The sequence below is a fragment of the Lineus longissimus genome, chromosome 1, assembly GCF_910592395.1.
Source record: "Lineus longissimus chromosome 1, tnLinLong1.2, whole genome shotgun sequence".
Lineage (NCBI taxonomy): Eukaryota > Metazoa > Nemertea > Pilidiophora > Heteronemertea > Lineidae > Lineus > Lineus longissimus.
Genome location: NC_088308.1, coordinates 19,771,070 through 19,783,781, shown reverse-complemented (window position 1 = coordinate 19,783,781; position 12,712 = coordinate 19,771,070). Strand labels below are relative to the sequence as shown.

At 39.3% G+C, this 12,712-nt stretch overlaps 1 protein-coding gene across 3 annotated transcripts; it reads right to left on the bottom strand.

Moving 5' to 3' along the window:
* Positions 1-12,172, bottom strand: LOC135490827 (ras GTPase-activating protein-binding protein 1-like). Of its 3 annotated transcripts, none has more exons than XM_064776371.1 (12): positions 12,039-12,172; positions 10,845-10,971; positions 10,486-10,567; positions 8,700-8,801; positions 8,244-8,415; positions 7,729-7,840; positions 7,360-7,568; positions 7,040-7,235; positions 6,576-6,763; positions 6,175-6,236; positions 5,844-5,906; positions 1-5,604 (listed from the first exon to the last, which is right to left on the bottom strand). In XM_064776371.1, exons 2-12 carry the CDS (start codon positions 10,943-10,945, stop codon positions 5,359-5,361), a joined length of 1,533 nt encoding a protein of 510 aa, XP_064632441.1. In that variant the 5' UTR covers positions 10,946-10,971; positions 12,039-12,172; the 3' UTR covers positions 1-5,358. The 3 variants fall into 3 exon arrangements, with proteins under 3 accessions (XP_064632441.1, XP_064632459.1, XP_064632449.1); XM_064776389.1 differs by having other exon boundaries at positions 7,729-7,825; XM_064776379.1 differs by lacking the exon at positions 12,039-12,172 and adding an exon at positions 11,869-11,952.
* Positions 12,173-12,712: the final 540 nt, after the last annotated feature.

Here is a 12,712-nt window from a genome sequence, read left to right as displayed (position 1 = left end):
TTTCGAACACTTGTTTAATTCACTATAAACAACTTTTGGTGGGAAACTACACCATTACTTAATGACGCTTTCTAAACTGCATCAGTAACCACTCACGAATACAGCAGAGCAATCAAGCTCATGAATTGACACTTCTGGTAATCCTTTCCTTCCAACTGAAGGCAGCGGTGCTTTGCCAGAAAGTGGTGAATATGAGCCAATCTAAGCTGAATGAGAAACTTAGAGAACAGCCTCTTGTATGAAAATTAAGTAATGCATGTATCTATGACCATTCTCAAAAGTTTCGCGTTCAACTAAAAGCAGCACCATAACCAAGAAATAGAGGCCGAGTTATCAATAGAAACATTTATAATGGTATGATGTGGTGATCTTGATTATACAGCTACGATCATGTCCACATACTGTTATCCATTTACTTTGGCAGCCCAGAATTTTAGCAAATGTACTTTCCATTTTAAAAACGATTAATTTCAGCATAGATTGACCATACTTCCAACACAAAGTTGGTCAGAACCAAATGTGTACTTCATACTACTTTATACAGTGCTTCAGGGTTGCAAAAGGATTTCATTCTCTTGTCCACGACTGCATGTTGGCAGACTTGTTCACAACATTTAATGCCAACACAGTATGATTACCACAGCAGTAGCACACAATAATTTTACAATGATGAATAATCTTCATGAAAATCTGGGTTGATCTGGGCCTCCTTTTTTGATATCAGGCATTAAATGTAGTTCATAAACATCAACTTTAGTAGTTACTCAACTCTTGAACTGGCTTAGACTTTAAATGGAAATATTTGAAACCCTTTGAGGACAATATCTTGATGTCAACACAATGAGATGATCATTTCTAATCATGGAGACCAAGATGCACCTCTCAGATAATTGGTAACAATGCCAGACATGCACCAAAAGTCTTTCATCAGCACAGAGAGGCGTTGAAAAAGAAATTAAGTACTGTTCTGGCCCAATGTTTGATATTTTTTGTTCTCCAATGCAGATTAAAGTTAACAACACTGAAAAGTCTTAGCTAACCTGAACATTTTCATGACATCCTCCCAAAACCTTGACTGCTGCCTCAGTTTTGGCCTACAATTAAGCTACACCCGTGGAGGGTAATACTCACATCACTTTTGGTTTCAATTGCTTTAATGCAACAGGTGCCTTCTGAAAGAAGACTATTTTATCTTATTGTTTAAAAGTAACCCACACCCTCCAAGAGTGTGCAGGAGGCTACAAGATAAGTGGACTCAACCAACAGAATCAGATCAAATTATTCCAATTTTTTTTGCCTTGTATAAAAATCCTACATATGAAACAAGACCACAGGGTCATGCAAAACTATTTACAAATGTGATTAGTTCGATGAAGAATAATGAATACAATTCCTTGTGGATTTGAATGCGAATGAAAATGAGCAAACTATACAATGAAAGACTTCTACTCGACCTCTGGTATGCAGATGAAACCTGTTCTACCTATACATGTAGAAACCACAGTGGTGATTACATGGTATCAGACACAACCTTGAGTCATTTGTGCAGGTAGAAGGATTTTTATTTCACTTCACCCAAATATATTACATTGGACAAAGGATTCTGGCGAGTCTACATATTTTATTGAATCACCACTGGAAAACTTAACAGCCAACCTTTTTTGCAAAAGGATAGGGCATTTTTATGTTACTTGTCGGTGACTTATCAAATCAAACGTCAGGAAGAGTTTAAAAGAGAAATGCAGAACAGGTTTCAAGAGCTTTAGGGAATGAGAAATGATGCTTCAAAAAGATGTTTTACAGTTTAGTTTTTTTAAATCAAGGATTCCAAAATTGTTGATATGTTTAAACAATTCAAGCTAACTAGTTAAAGCGCATTTCATGCATTACTAAGGAAAAATTTTAATTTTATTTTTAGTTCAACAAATCTGTCATAAAGATGCAAGGGGGAAACAGATATGGGAAACCATTTCGACATTTTAATGACCTTTAAGGTGAGTTGCAGTAGTACCGTTGTAACATCACAAAAGAAGAGGACTATTGCTATAGTAATTCGAGCAGAAAAATTTCAATTTTAAAATCATATCACTTGTTATCACTCATTTAGGAAGCAATATGTTCAAAATACCTATTTACCTTAACCCAGATACAGGAACCAAGTTACGGTAAAAAACCAAACACAAATCCCACAACTTGCTTAGTCAGTTTGAACTTGACAGAAAGTGTATCAACAAACAGACCAACATGGCTGCCTACATCTTCACTCGTTCAATATTTTACCTCCCAAGAAACACTGCGGCCAAAAACTAATTTAAGAATATCATATTCAAAGTGAATCGCATCGACAGCATTTTGATCGTCACAAGCACCGTTTTATGCAATATACAGAATAAGCGTTGAAGCAGGCAGCCAAGAATTAATCACAGGAGGTTCTTTCTGAAACATCTTGGGAGTTTATTCTTACAATTCAAGGGCAAGAAATTAACTTCAGCTGGTGGTATTTGATGATAAGCTGATAGTATGTTTGGCAGAGTTATTACTTATTAACAGAAAGTGGATTTATAACACCAAATCAAATATAAGCAAAATGAAATGGCATGAGCAAGAAGTTAATTTCATGCCCCACATGTATGTACAATTAATCAAAAGGAATCACCTTCTGAAAGATGTTTTATTAAATACCATTTGGCATTATTTCTGAAACAACCATACCTATTTTAAATGTAACAGGCAAAGTAGTAATGGTAACCTCATTTACAGCACATTTAGCCAGTAGTTTTGAGCTAAACTCATCCAGTACCAAGCGGAAGCATACTGTGTCCACTCGTTTTTTGGACCCAATAAGGAAACTTATTTCAAATGAATTCCTGTATACGACACAGCCATCTCGTAATGAATGAGTTTATTTGCAATACATACAATGATTCTATAAAACTTGAGTGTTGCGGAAACGGAAATGCCAACAAATGAACCCAGCCACCAATTCAACAATTAAAATTTGAAAACAGGAGTGCGAGCATGAGGTTTTATCACTCTGCATTGGCTGGTACTGGTTCATGTTTGGCTGGCTATACACACGAAATATACAACTAAGTACTCTTATCACGACCGAACACACTTGAATACGGACCATCCCACGAGAAAAACTGGAGACCACTGCAGTTTACCTGATATCTGGTTATGGATGTTACAATTTTCAACCATCACTACCAAAGATGTTGTCGATGTACCTATCAGTTCACTGGACAGATTTTCTCATGGTTGGCACAATTCAATCTTATTTTAATTCTGCTCTTTTCCCTCTGGATCAACAGGAACTGCAAGTTGAACCATTCAGTCCATAACCCTTGACATTTACAACAGTTGCAGTTCCGCATTTCTCCAAATACTTCATACATGATTAGAGTAAAGCAAGCATCTCGTTACAAACAGCAATGAACAATGATCAATTGTGACCAATAAATATCGGTAATGAGTGCAAGATGGTGGCAGTAATGGAGAAGTCCAGATTTACTTGCTCTCAGTTCCACATGTACTAGCATTATAAATGCAAAAAACTATACAATGCACATGATGAGAGTGAAACAGAAGTACTATTCACAGAAACACAGAACAGGACTTGCAGGCCTTGAAACGACAAGTAATCAATGTTATTTTGAGAGATATAAATAGCACTATCCCCATGAATAGCTAGCTAGTACGGACACACAAATGTACTTTCACATTCTAAACCATGCCGCTTGTACATTTACCCTGTGTATTCATCCCACCTCACTTCGACGATGATTACTTAGCCACGTTTAGTCGGTACATTTATCTCACAGAATGCGTCAAAATGGAGCCAATCGTATTTTGGATTTCACCATGCATATGAATCATTTCAATGACTTAAGCAATGAAATAAAGTGTCAGGGCATTGGAGTCCATGTGCTCTTATAAATATATAATAACCATAAAGCAATAAAACAAAGAACATTGACACAGGACAATATACTACCAACACAACTGAGTGCAGGAAATAAAGATACTTGCAGGTGTGGTTCATTGAAATACTATCAACTAAGCCGACTGGCAAAGCATGTGCAATCATTATTTTTCTGCACAAGCCTCACATTCGGTACTAGCCAGCCCAATGTTGACATCACTCTTGTCAGTAAATGCAAATCCATAGAAAATAAGAAAATATTTGATCTCTCAAAATTCGCACCTACCAAGATTATCACAGTGTTAGCATGTCTTAGAGAAATTTACATAAATATCTAGCAACGAACCATCAACCTGCGCTCCAAATGAAATTGCCAGCAAAGTCTGGATAGAGCTGTCCAGTTCGTTGAACCCACACCCACATTACAACAACAGAGGACCCCAATGTCTCCCCACCTCGAGCTCAGTCTCTCTATCCCCACGAATGCTAACACTGACTTGGATGACAATGCTAAAAAATTAAGGCCTCAACTTCCTGAAATGATTCTCATAAATTATGAACTAGACTTTCAGGCATATTTTTTGCTTTGAACGACATGCAGATGTGGTAACACTGTTCAAGGAGGTGGTAAATAGGATCAAGATTCTCATCATTATGCTGTAACTCGTCGTTTTTAAAGATGCGCTCTGGAGGAAGCGAGGTAAAGCAAACACGATTGAAAGTCAGGATTATTACACTGTAATTTGCATAGAACTTAGTTGACAATTCATCTGTTTAAATAAATTTTGCTGTTCTACCAAAATCACATTTTACTTTCATTTTTTAAAACAATTTAGAAGGTACAACATGGAAAAGTACCACCTTTATTCACCTTTTATAGCATATGATTTGCTTCAGAGCTCTTACCTTCTTTCAATAGCGACCTGAATACACCAAAGTAACAAGCCGGTTGTTATATTTTACACAAATTTGACTCTGAACACAGAACTAAAAAGGGTAGGAAAATATGCAATTCTGTAGCATACAATAAAATATGAACCTTTATACACAATAAGTTACCCACCAATGCCAACCAATTCTATCCAAAGACCCGTTATTACTTCACATCCGACACAATTGTATTTTCAGTAACTATTATTTACAATAATTATTACAGTTAGAACAAATTGGTTGCATTGGATACTTGGTGTCCTGTGTAAAGGAATGATACACAGCTGTAAACTTATCCGAGGTTCGAACTTATCGACAAGATAAATCAACTGATGTAGCATGGTACACATTCGAGGAAAAGTTTCAAGCAATCTCTTTATACTTTCATAACTCGACTTGGAAGAGATAAACATCACCAAGCCAAATCATCCAACACTGAAACATTCTCCAGGAATAGGCAGAATTGCATACTTCCAATTAAGCACCATGGACCGTCACATTTTTTAACGTCGAGGGCCAGCAAATCCACCCCTTCCACCACGGTCACCACCTCTGTTGTCTGGTCTGGGACCACCTCCTCCTCCCCCAGGTGGACCTGTCCTACCCCCTCCGCGCCCAGGTCCACCTCCACGACTCAAACCACCTCGATCACCTCCGCGACCACCACGATCACCACCTCTTCCACTCCCTGGCCTATTAGTCTTTTTCTCTTCAACATTTAAACGGTGATCATTCCTAAATTTTTTCGTCTGAAACATAAGTAACAAGAAAGTTACTCTTAAGCTTTTAAAGCAACTTTTTTTCTGGTATTCAATAAAAAACGCCTTCTAAGTTGAAGGTTTCAACTCTATCAAACAAATCATAATGGCTCAGTTTTGAGTACACAGGGAAGCAATTCTCAGCATTACTCATAAGAGAGGGCAAGTTCCCATCATCATAGCCAAGACAATCAGTAATGGAGAAAGCATCTCAGAATAGCTTTACTCACCATATTTCCTTTTAATGCTGCACCAACCGATTCAGGACTGTCGTAAACAATGAAACCATAATTCTGAAGAAAAGATGATAGATAACAATGAAACCAAGAAGCAGTGGGAACAACAGCACTTTCTCTTGCTCTCCCACCCTGGTCCCATCTCCAGCCTAAATTGGTCAAAGCTAATCCTGAACATGCCTTCCTCCCTGTACACGACACCACCCATTTCCTCATTATCCATATAAAAGGTGTCACACCTTTGAAAATCTCTGCATGAGGACAGAACACTTATCAGCTGACTTCCTCGAATACCCACAAGTCAGTGTACAAGAGGTATACTTACAGGTACAGTTTTACCCGCACCAGCTTTAGTGTTGATTTTTAAATCGATAACATTGCCATAATCTGAAATAAGAGATAAAGAAGCATTGGGGGACAGTTACACTAGCCATCACCACTGTATTCTCTGAATAAACTGTACACTTCATTTTCATTTTGGCTCAGGTAAGAGTACACAAGGAACAGATTCTCAGCATGAGATACTAAGAGAGGGCAAGTTCCCATCATCACAGCCAACATACTAAGCAGGAAGTACAGAAACATTTGGCAGAATAAATGCTCATTCCTTTTAACCAAAGATAATAAGACATGTCTTAATCTTTCAGGAACAAATGCAAATTTAGCCAGGAGAATTTAAAAGTAACAACTGTAACAGATCAATTTACTCAATATCAAACAACTCACCTGAAAAATAGTCTTTTAATTCTTGTTCTTGTGTATTGTGTGGTAAATTACCGACAAAAAGTTGAAGCTTATCGGGATAGCGTAAAGTTTTCCTAACATTTTCTTCTCCACTGTCTCCTTCTCCACGACCAATACTTCCACCTTGGCTACCACGTTCTCGGACAGCTCCAGATCGGTCTCGTGTTGACCTGATGAAATCAGAAAATAATTATTTTAGAATCATCTTGAAAATGCATCAGTTTGAATGCTACAAGCAAAGTTTTCTACTATCAGCAGTGTTCACTTCACAGGGACTTTTTCCCTTCCAACTGTTAAGTGAATCATCTAACCCAGTGAAAGTACACATGGAACAGATTCTCAGCAGAATTATATTAGAATAGAAAGGGCAAGTTTCCATCATCATAACGCAGATGCATCACACTATTGACAAGTATAAACGTAGACGACTGACACACTTCACTAACCTTGGTGCTCTTTGGGGTTGGGGAGGTCCGTTTCCACTCATGTCCACCGGCTTGACATCAGGAACAACAGGCTTTGGTGTTGCCTTCACGACTGCTTGATTCACCATTGGCGATGGCTGAGCACTACCCATTGGGCCAGGGTTCTTGCTGGCGAGAGCTGCCCAGGAAAACGTTGATGCCGGTTTCTTTCCAACATCTGAAAGACAATGGGTATCAAAACATTACAGTAAATTTAAGCCACCAACACTTGTTACTTACAACGTCAGCTTAGTTTAAAAGTGCAAGATTGGAATAACCAATTAATATCTCCCAGCACTCACCAAGAAACTCGGGCATCATCATAGGTTCTCCTGGGGTCTGATCTGGAACTTCCGGTTCTTGGGGCTCAGGCTCCGGTGATGGTGGCTCAGGTTTTGGCGGGTCTTCTTCCACAGGGTTGTCCTCTTCCTCAGGTTCAGCAACCTCCTCTGCTGGAGCTTCACCGACATCTGGGGCATCCACATGGTCGTCCAAGTGGGATGTTCCATTGCTACAATCAAGAAACAGAGACATAAGGCTTGGCCAGCATAACAGTACTCTGTGGATGTGATAAAATATCAAAACAAAACTATTTCATCACTGCTTTATTTGTCGGCAACAAAAGCAGACACCATAATTTTCTGACTGACTAAGCTTCATCAAACACTCACCTGAGAGTTGCAGTTGAGGGCTGCTCAAAACTGACCCCAACATCTTCATCATGGGACGTCCCCATCTCCTGACCTCCAAGAAGGCTTTCACATGTATCTGAATCAGACAAACCTGTGTCACATTATGCACTTGTAAATACCCAAGAAATATCTCGACATTTTGACAGTCTTCTTCTACTCGAGCACATCAGAACAAAATATACTAGGCCTTTCTCCTAATTTCAGGGCTCAGACAATAGCAGCATCAACTCGGAGAAGGGGCATATGACAGCAGGCATACTGTCACCCGCATCTCTTCTCAGGCGCAAATTACAAACATCACAGCCCATTGTTTTTAAGCATCTCCATAACATAGTCTCTGTACAAGCAGCTCATTTTTTCAGTACCAATTAGGAACAGAGGAGTTGAATAACTTTCTTCAAAAAGGTGCTAACCAATATCGTGCATTTTTTGCAAACATTCAGATTGGATTAGATTACCGAAAACAATTTAGAGATGACTGAAGAGCAAAATACCTGCAGCTTCCTCCTCTCGCTCAGTGTCTGTGTCGTTGTCATGAAAAACTTCATCCTGGTAGCGGAAGATGTCGTTGTGAACATAGTACTTCTTGGGGGACTGCTGAACCAGTACGAAGGTCTGCATGAAGCGTCGCATGGGTAGGCGATTGTTTGAGAGCTCCCCAGTGACCTGAAATGTTGACAAGGAGAAGATATTAAAGGCACAATGTACAGTACAATTGATGATCTTAAGAATTGTGCGCACACCAGTGTCCAACATGAATAGGTGCGAAAACAATATTTTCAAGATTATGGAATGGGCTCAGATAATAGCAGCATCAACTCGGAGAAGGGGCATATGACAGCAGGCATACTGTCACCCGCAACTCTTCTCAGGCGCAAATTACAAACATCATTGCCCATCAAGGATGTAATTCAGGAATGCAGCTTGACTCAATCAGTCAATGACCTCACCTGAACAACAACAGCGTTCCCTACAGTTGCCTGGCTATCCACTTGCCGGATCTTAGCATGACAATCCATGAACTTGAGGGACATCACCTTCTCATGGATATCCTGAAACCAAACACCCAGATATCCATATCATATCAATAAAAGCCTCACGTACATGAATAAGATAATTCCTATACAGCAAGTCATATTTTGTGAGTATTGATTAATTCATCTCTAATATAGTAAGGCCATTCAAAATAAATTACTTGTTTATCATCACTCCACCTCACGATGTTTGGAGGGGAGGCCCTTTGATATTGATATTTGATATTTTGTTTGGCGCCAATGTTTGATGGGGAGGGCCTTTGATATTTGGTATTTGATATTTTTCGGTCATGAACTTGGCAATGTATTCCATTGGGAGGGGCTTTGATATTCGATATTTGATAATTTTTGGACTGACATATTACAAATGTATGTATAAGCCATGTCAAGTTATAATCAGTACAGATGTGTCAGGGAGGCCTAAAAATGTATACAGTGATCAAATTCCAAAATGGATAGATAAAATAAGGACAGGAGAATACAAACTAAAGTTTAATTACAAAACTTTTATGGACATCAACAGCTGTTTCTTTTTTATATCCTGGTCTACTTCAAACTTGAGTCTTTCTACAAATGTATCCATGACTACATGAAAACAATACACAAAGAACTTTAAAAAATTAAACATCAATTGAAAAGAGTCTGAGTATATTATGTAGGTCCTCTCAACCAGCCTAGGCACAGAGTATCATCCCTGCTATCAAAAATAAATCAACAGTTTGAGGATGATTTATTCCCCTGACATTTTACATGTACCGTACAAATCCATGTACATCTGACACAAAGTGACAGCAAGCAGCATGGCCCCAAGTCTCGCCCATTGAAAACATTCTCCTCATACACCACATAGTGTGTAAGCTTTGGTCAAACATTCATGCGTTGAGCAAGAAATAAAAACACATGCGTTTATTCATCTCGATTCCAGGCTCATCGGCAATATAAAAATAACTGGTAGGCCTATACGCATTTGCCCACGCAGGTATGAGGTTGAGAAAGTATTTGTTCCTAAATCTCCCCGAGTGTAGTCTCACTGAGTCAATAATTCTTTTGTGTGCTGACAATTCACTTTGAATGAAAATAATTCATTGCCGTTGAGCGAGACTGGTGTCACCTGTACTGAGGTATTGAGACATTTTTTCAGCATCGGCTGGCTGCATTTTGTTTAGTCGTAACTAATACCAGTTACCACATGTGTGATGGCCAGAACGGGGAAATGGATATCAATTATCAACAGGCCACCGGGTCAGGTAAAATTAGGGCGGTAGGTTGTTTGAATCTGAGTTGGAAGTTGAGGGCACAACTTGGAGCGGACGGTACCTTGATATTTGATATATCGAATATCAAAATAATCGGCACGGGACCTAAATGTCGGGGCGGGCGGTGATGATAAACAAGTAATTTATGTTGAATGGCCTAATATGCGACTTGGACTGGCGACATTTTCAGACATGGCTCAGGTTTTGAGTACACTGGAACAATCTCTCAGCACGAATGATCTAAGAGAGGGCAAGTTCCTATCATCACAGCCAATTGATAAAAGTAGTCTGCTGGGTCTCGTGCTAATACCGGGGTCTATAGACTAAGTATTTTAGTGATGGTTGCATGTGTGTAATCAGTTTTACATCAAATCTAGCTTCGTAAATACAATATTTGAGTGGCAAGCATCTCAAGGTACACAAACACAACTAACTGGTGAACTTACCGCTTGACCCCGGCAGGGGTACTGTTCTTCACCTGGCTTCTCCACACCACCATGGATAAAGCAGGAACTGTTGCTGTAAAATCTGAAAACGGAAGCAACAGACATACATGTAGCTCTGACCTATATAAGCACTCTATGTCACTGCCACCGAGATTAAAGAACAGAGGTGACTTTTCCGACATGGCTCAGGTTTTGAGTACACTGGAACAATATCTCAGCATGAGTGATCTAAGAGAGGGCAAGTTCCCATCATCACAGCCATTCAGAATAGAGTAGTAAGAACACTGAAGCAGTCATTTGTACTTCAATTAATGACAACCACTATTAGCTAAAACATACATTCAAAGGAAACGACATACCTGTGCAGTTGTTGAGGAGCCTCATGCAGTAGAGTGTAGTACTGCCTCACAAACTCGCGTCCAACACACTGGGGGTCTGGGTCTCGGCTTTCCATGACCATGCTTATGACTAATTAATTTGCTGTTGCTGTAAGAGTAAGGTAAAATTCATAACCTAAGATGCTGCAAAAATTTGGTGTCCACAGGCACTACAAACATGATTGAATCCGCACTCACTAGGGAACACCACGAAATGTAATTGCAGAAAACGTGTATCGGCCGGATGCTATTGTGTCCTGTACAGCAAAGATTTAGCCAGGCCTCAATCGCAGTGACGCAGGGATAATGTCATCATTGACATATTGTGCCTAGGCCTAGTGTCATCGACTAATTTATAAATAGTGTTAAGTGATCATGAGAGTGATGACTGATGTACGTACTAAAAAACCCTGCCAACATTCACCTTTACAGTTCAATCAATCAGCAATCACTGCAAAGTAGGCATAAGATCAATCTGATCACAAAACAGAAGGGGGGGGGGGGCTTGAGGCTTAACTGCCAGAAAGAGAGATAGGCAGTTTGTCAGAAACTGCGTTTCGAGGAAGCCCTTTCAGTTTAGTTTCACAAAGAAACATGGCCGCCACCATGGCAGCAAAGTGATGAGGCAAATTCCAAACCATCAACTCAAATCTAAAGTCCAAGTCGTAAAAATATCTCAAATCATATCACGAATCTATGAAGTAAACTGCAACTGAAAACCACAAACACTGGTGATTTCCTTTGTCTCCAAAATGCGTCATAAAAATGTTCTGGAACTTTCATTTTTGCGATGACTCGCCCCAGAGTTTCGCCATACATTTTTGTACACACCAGTCTGTACATTGCACATAGAATACACATGCACCCACCAAAATGTAGGTCACCGTGGATGAATGAAAGAGGTGCAAGGAAATTTGCCGCCAAAATCATTTAATTCTGCATTGTTACAATGGTGACCGGTGATGAAATACACACCAGGATGTCAAGTTCTACCGATGTGTCTTACATTTTAGAATGCAAACATTTCGTACAACACAGACATGCCTTTATTTAGAGACGTTCGAAACAAATCGGCGACGAAGAAAATCACACATGCGATTTTCGTGCCGGCTGGATCGCTGTCATTTCCACCATCAAGATTAAGAAATAGAAGTGACTTAGAATAAAAATACTCACCCAAAAGTAAGCTCGACAGTTTTAAGAAATGTTACGAATTTATATACACATGAGCGATTTGGATATATTGACTAAAATGGATATAAAATGTAAAAAGTTACAGCAAATGTATCGCACATGCACGGTGCGCGTTAGTGGTCTGTTTTAGTTCGGTCTGCGCATTTCGGGATTCCCTTTCTTTCATGGATGTAACCCCCATTACAGAGGGAGTGCTCATTTTCTCCGTACCCGCGATACAAGTTAGCTATCATCCTAAATAAATTACTGAAAATGATTTCAGTTGAACAAATATTAATTTGAGTACCGCCTGTTATTACTGGTGGTCCAGGAAAAAAATATACAAAATGCTGAATTTGCTCAAACTTACATGTAGACTCCCGAGTAGTCCATTGCGTCATCCTTGGGTCTCCTTATGTTGAGAAACGAGGCCACTGCGTCTGGAGTGTACTGAAACTTGGCATGTATAGTAGTTTATTTGTAGGCTATATCTGTCTACGCAACGGCATTGTTGAAATTTCATAATCAGTACGTACTTACATAATTAATTGGCCTTTGTGGATGACTAAGGTATAACGACTGTAAAATTTACTTCACCAAAATCTGCTATTCGGGAATCTTAGGAAAACTAAATATTCGAACCGTTAATAAAGGTGTAGTACGAGGAATTCTGATTG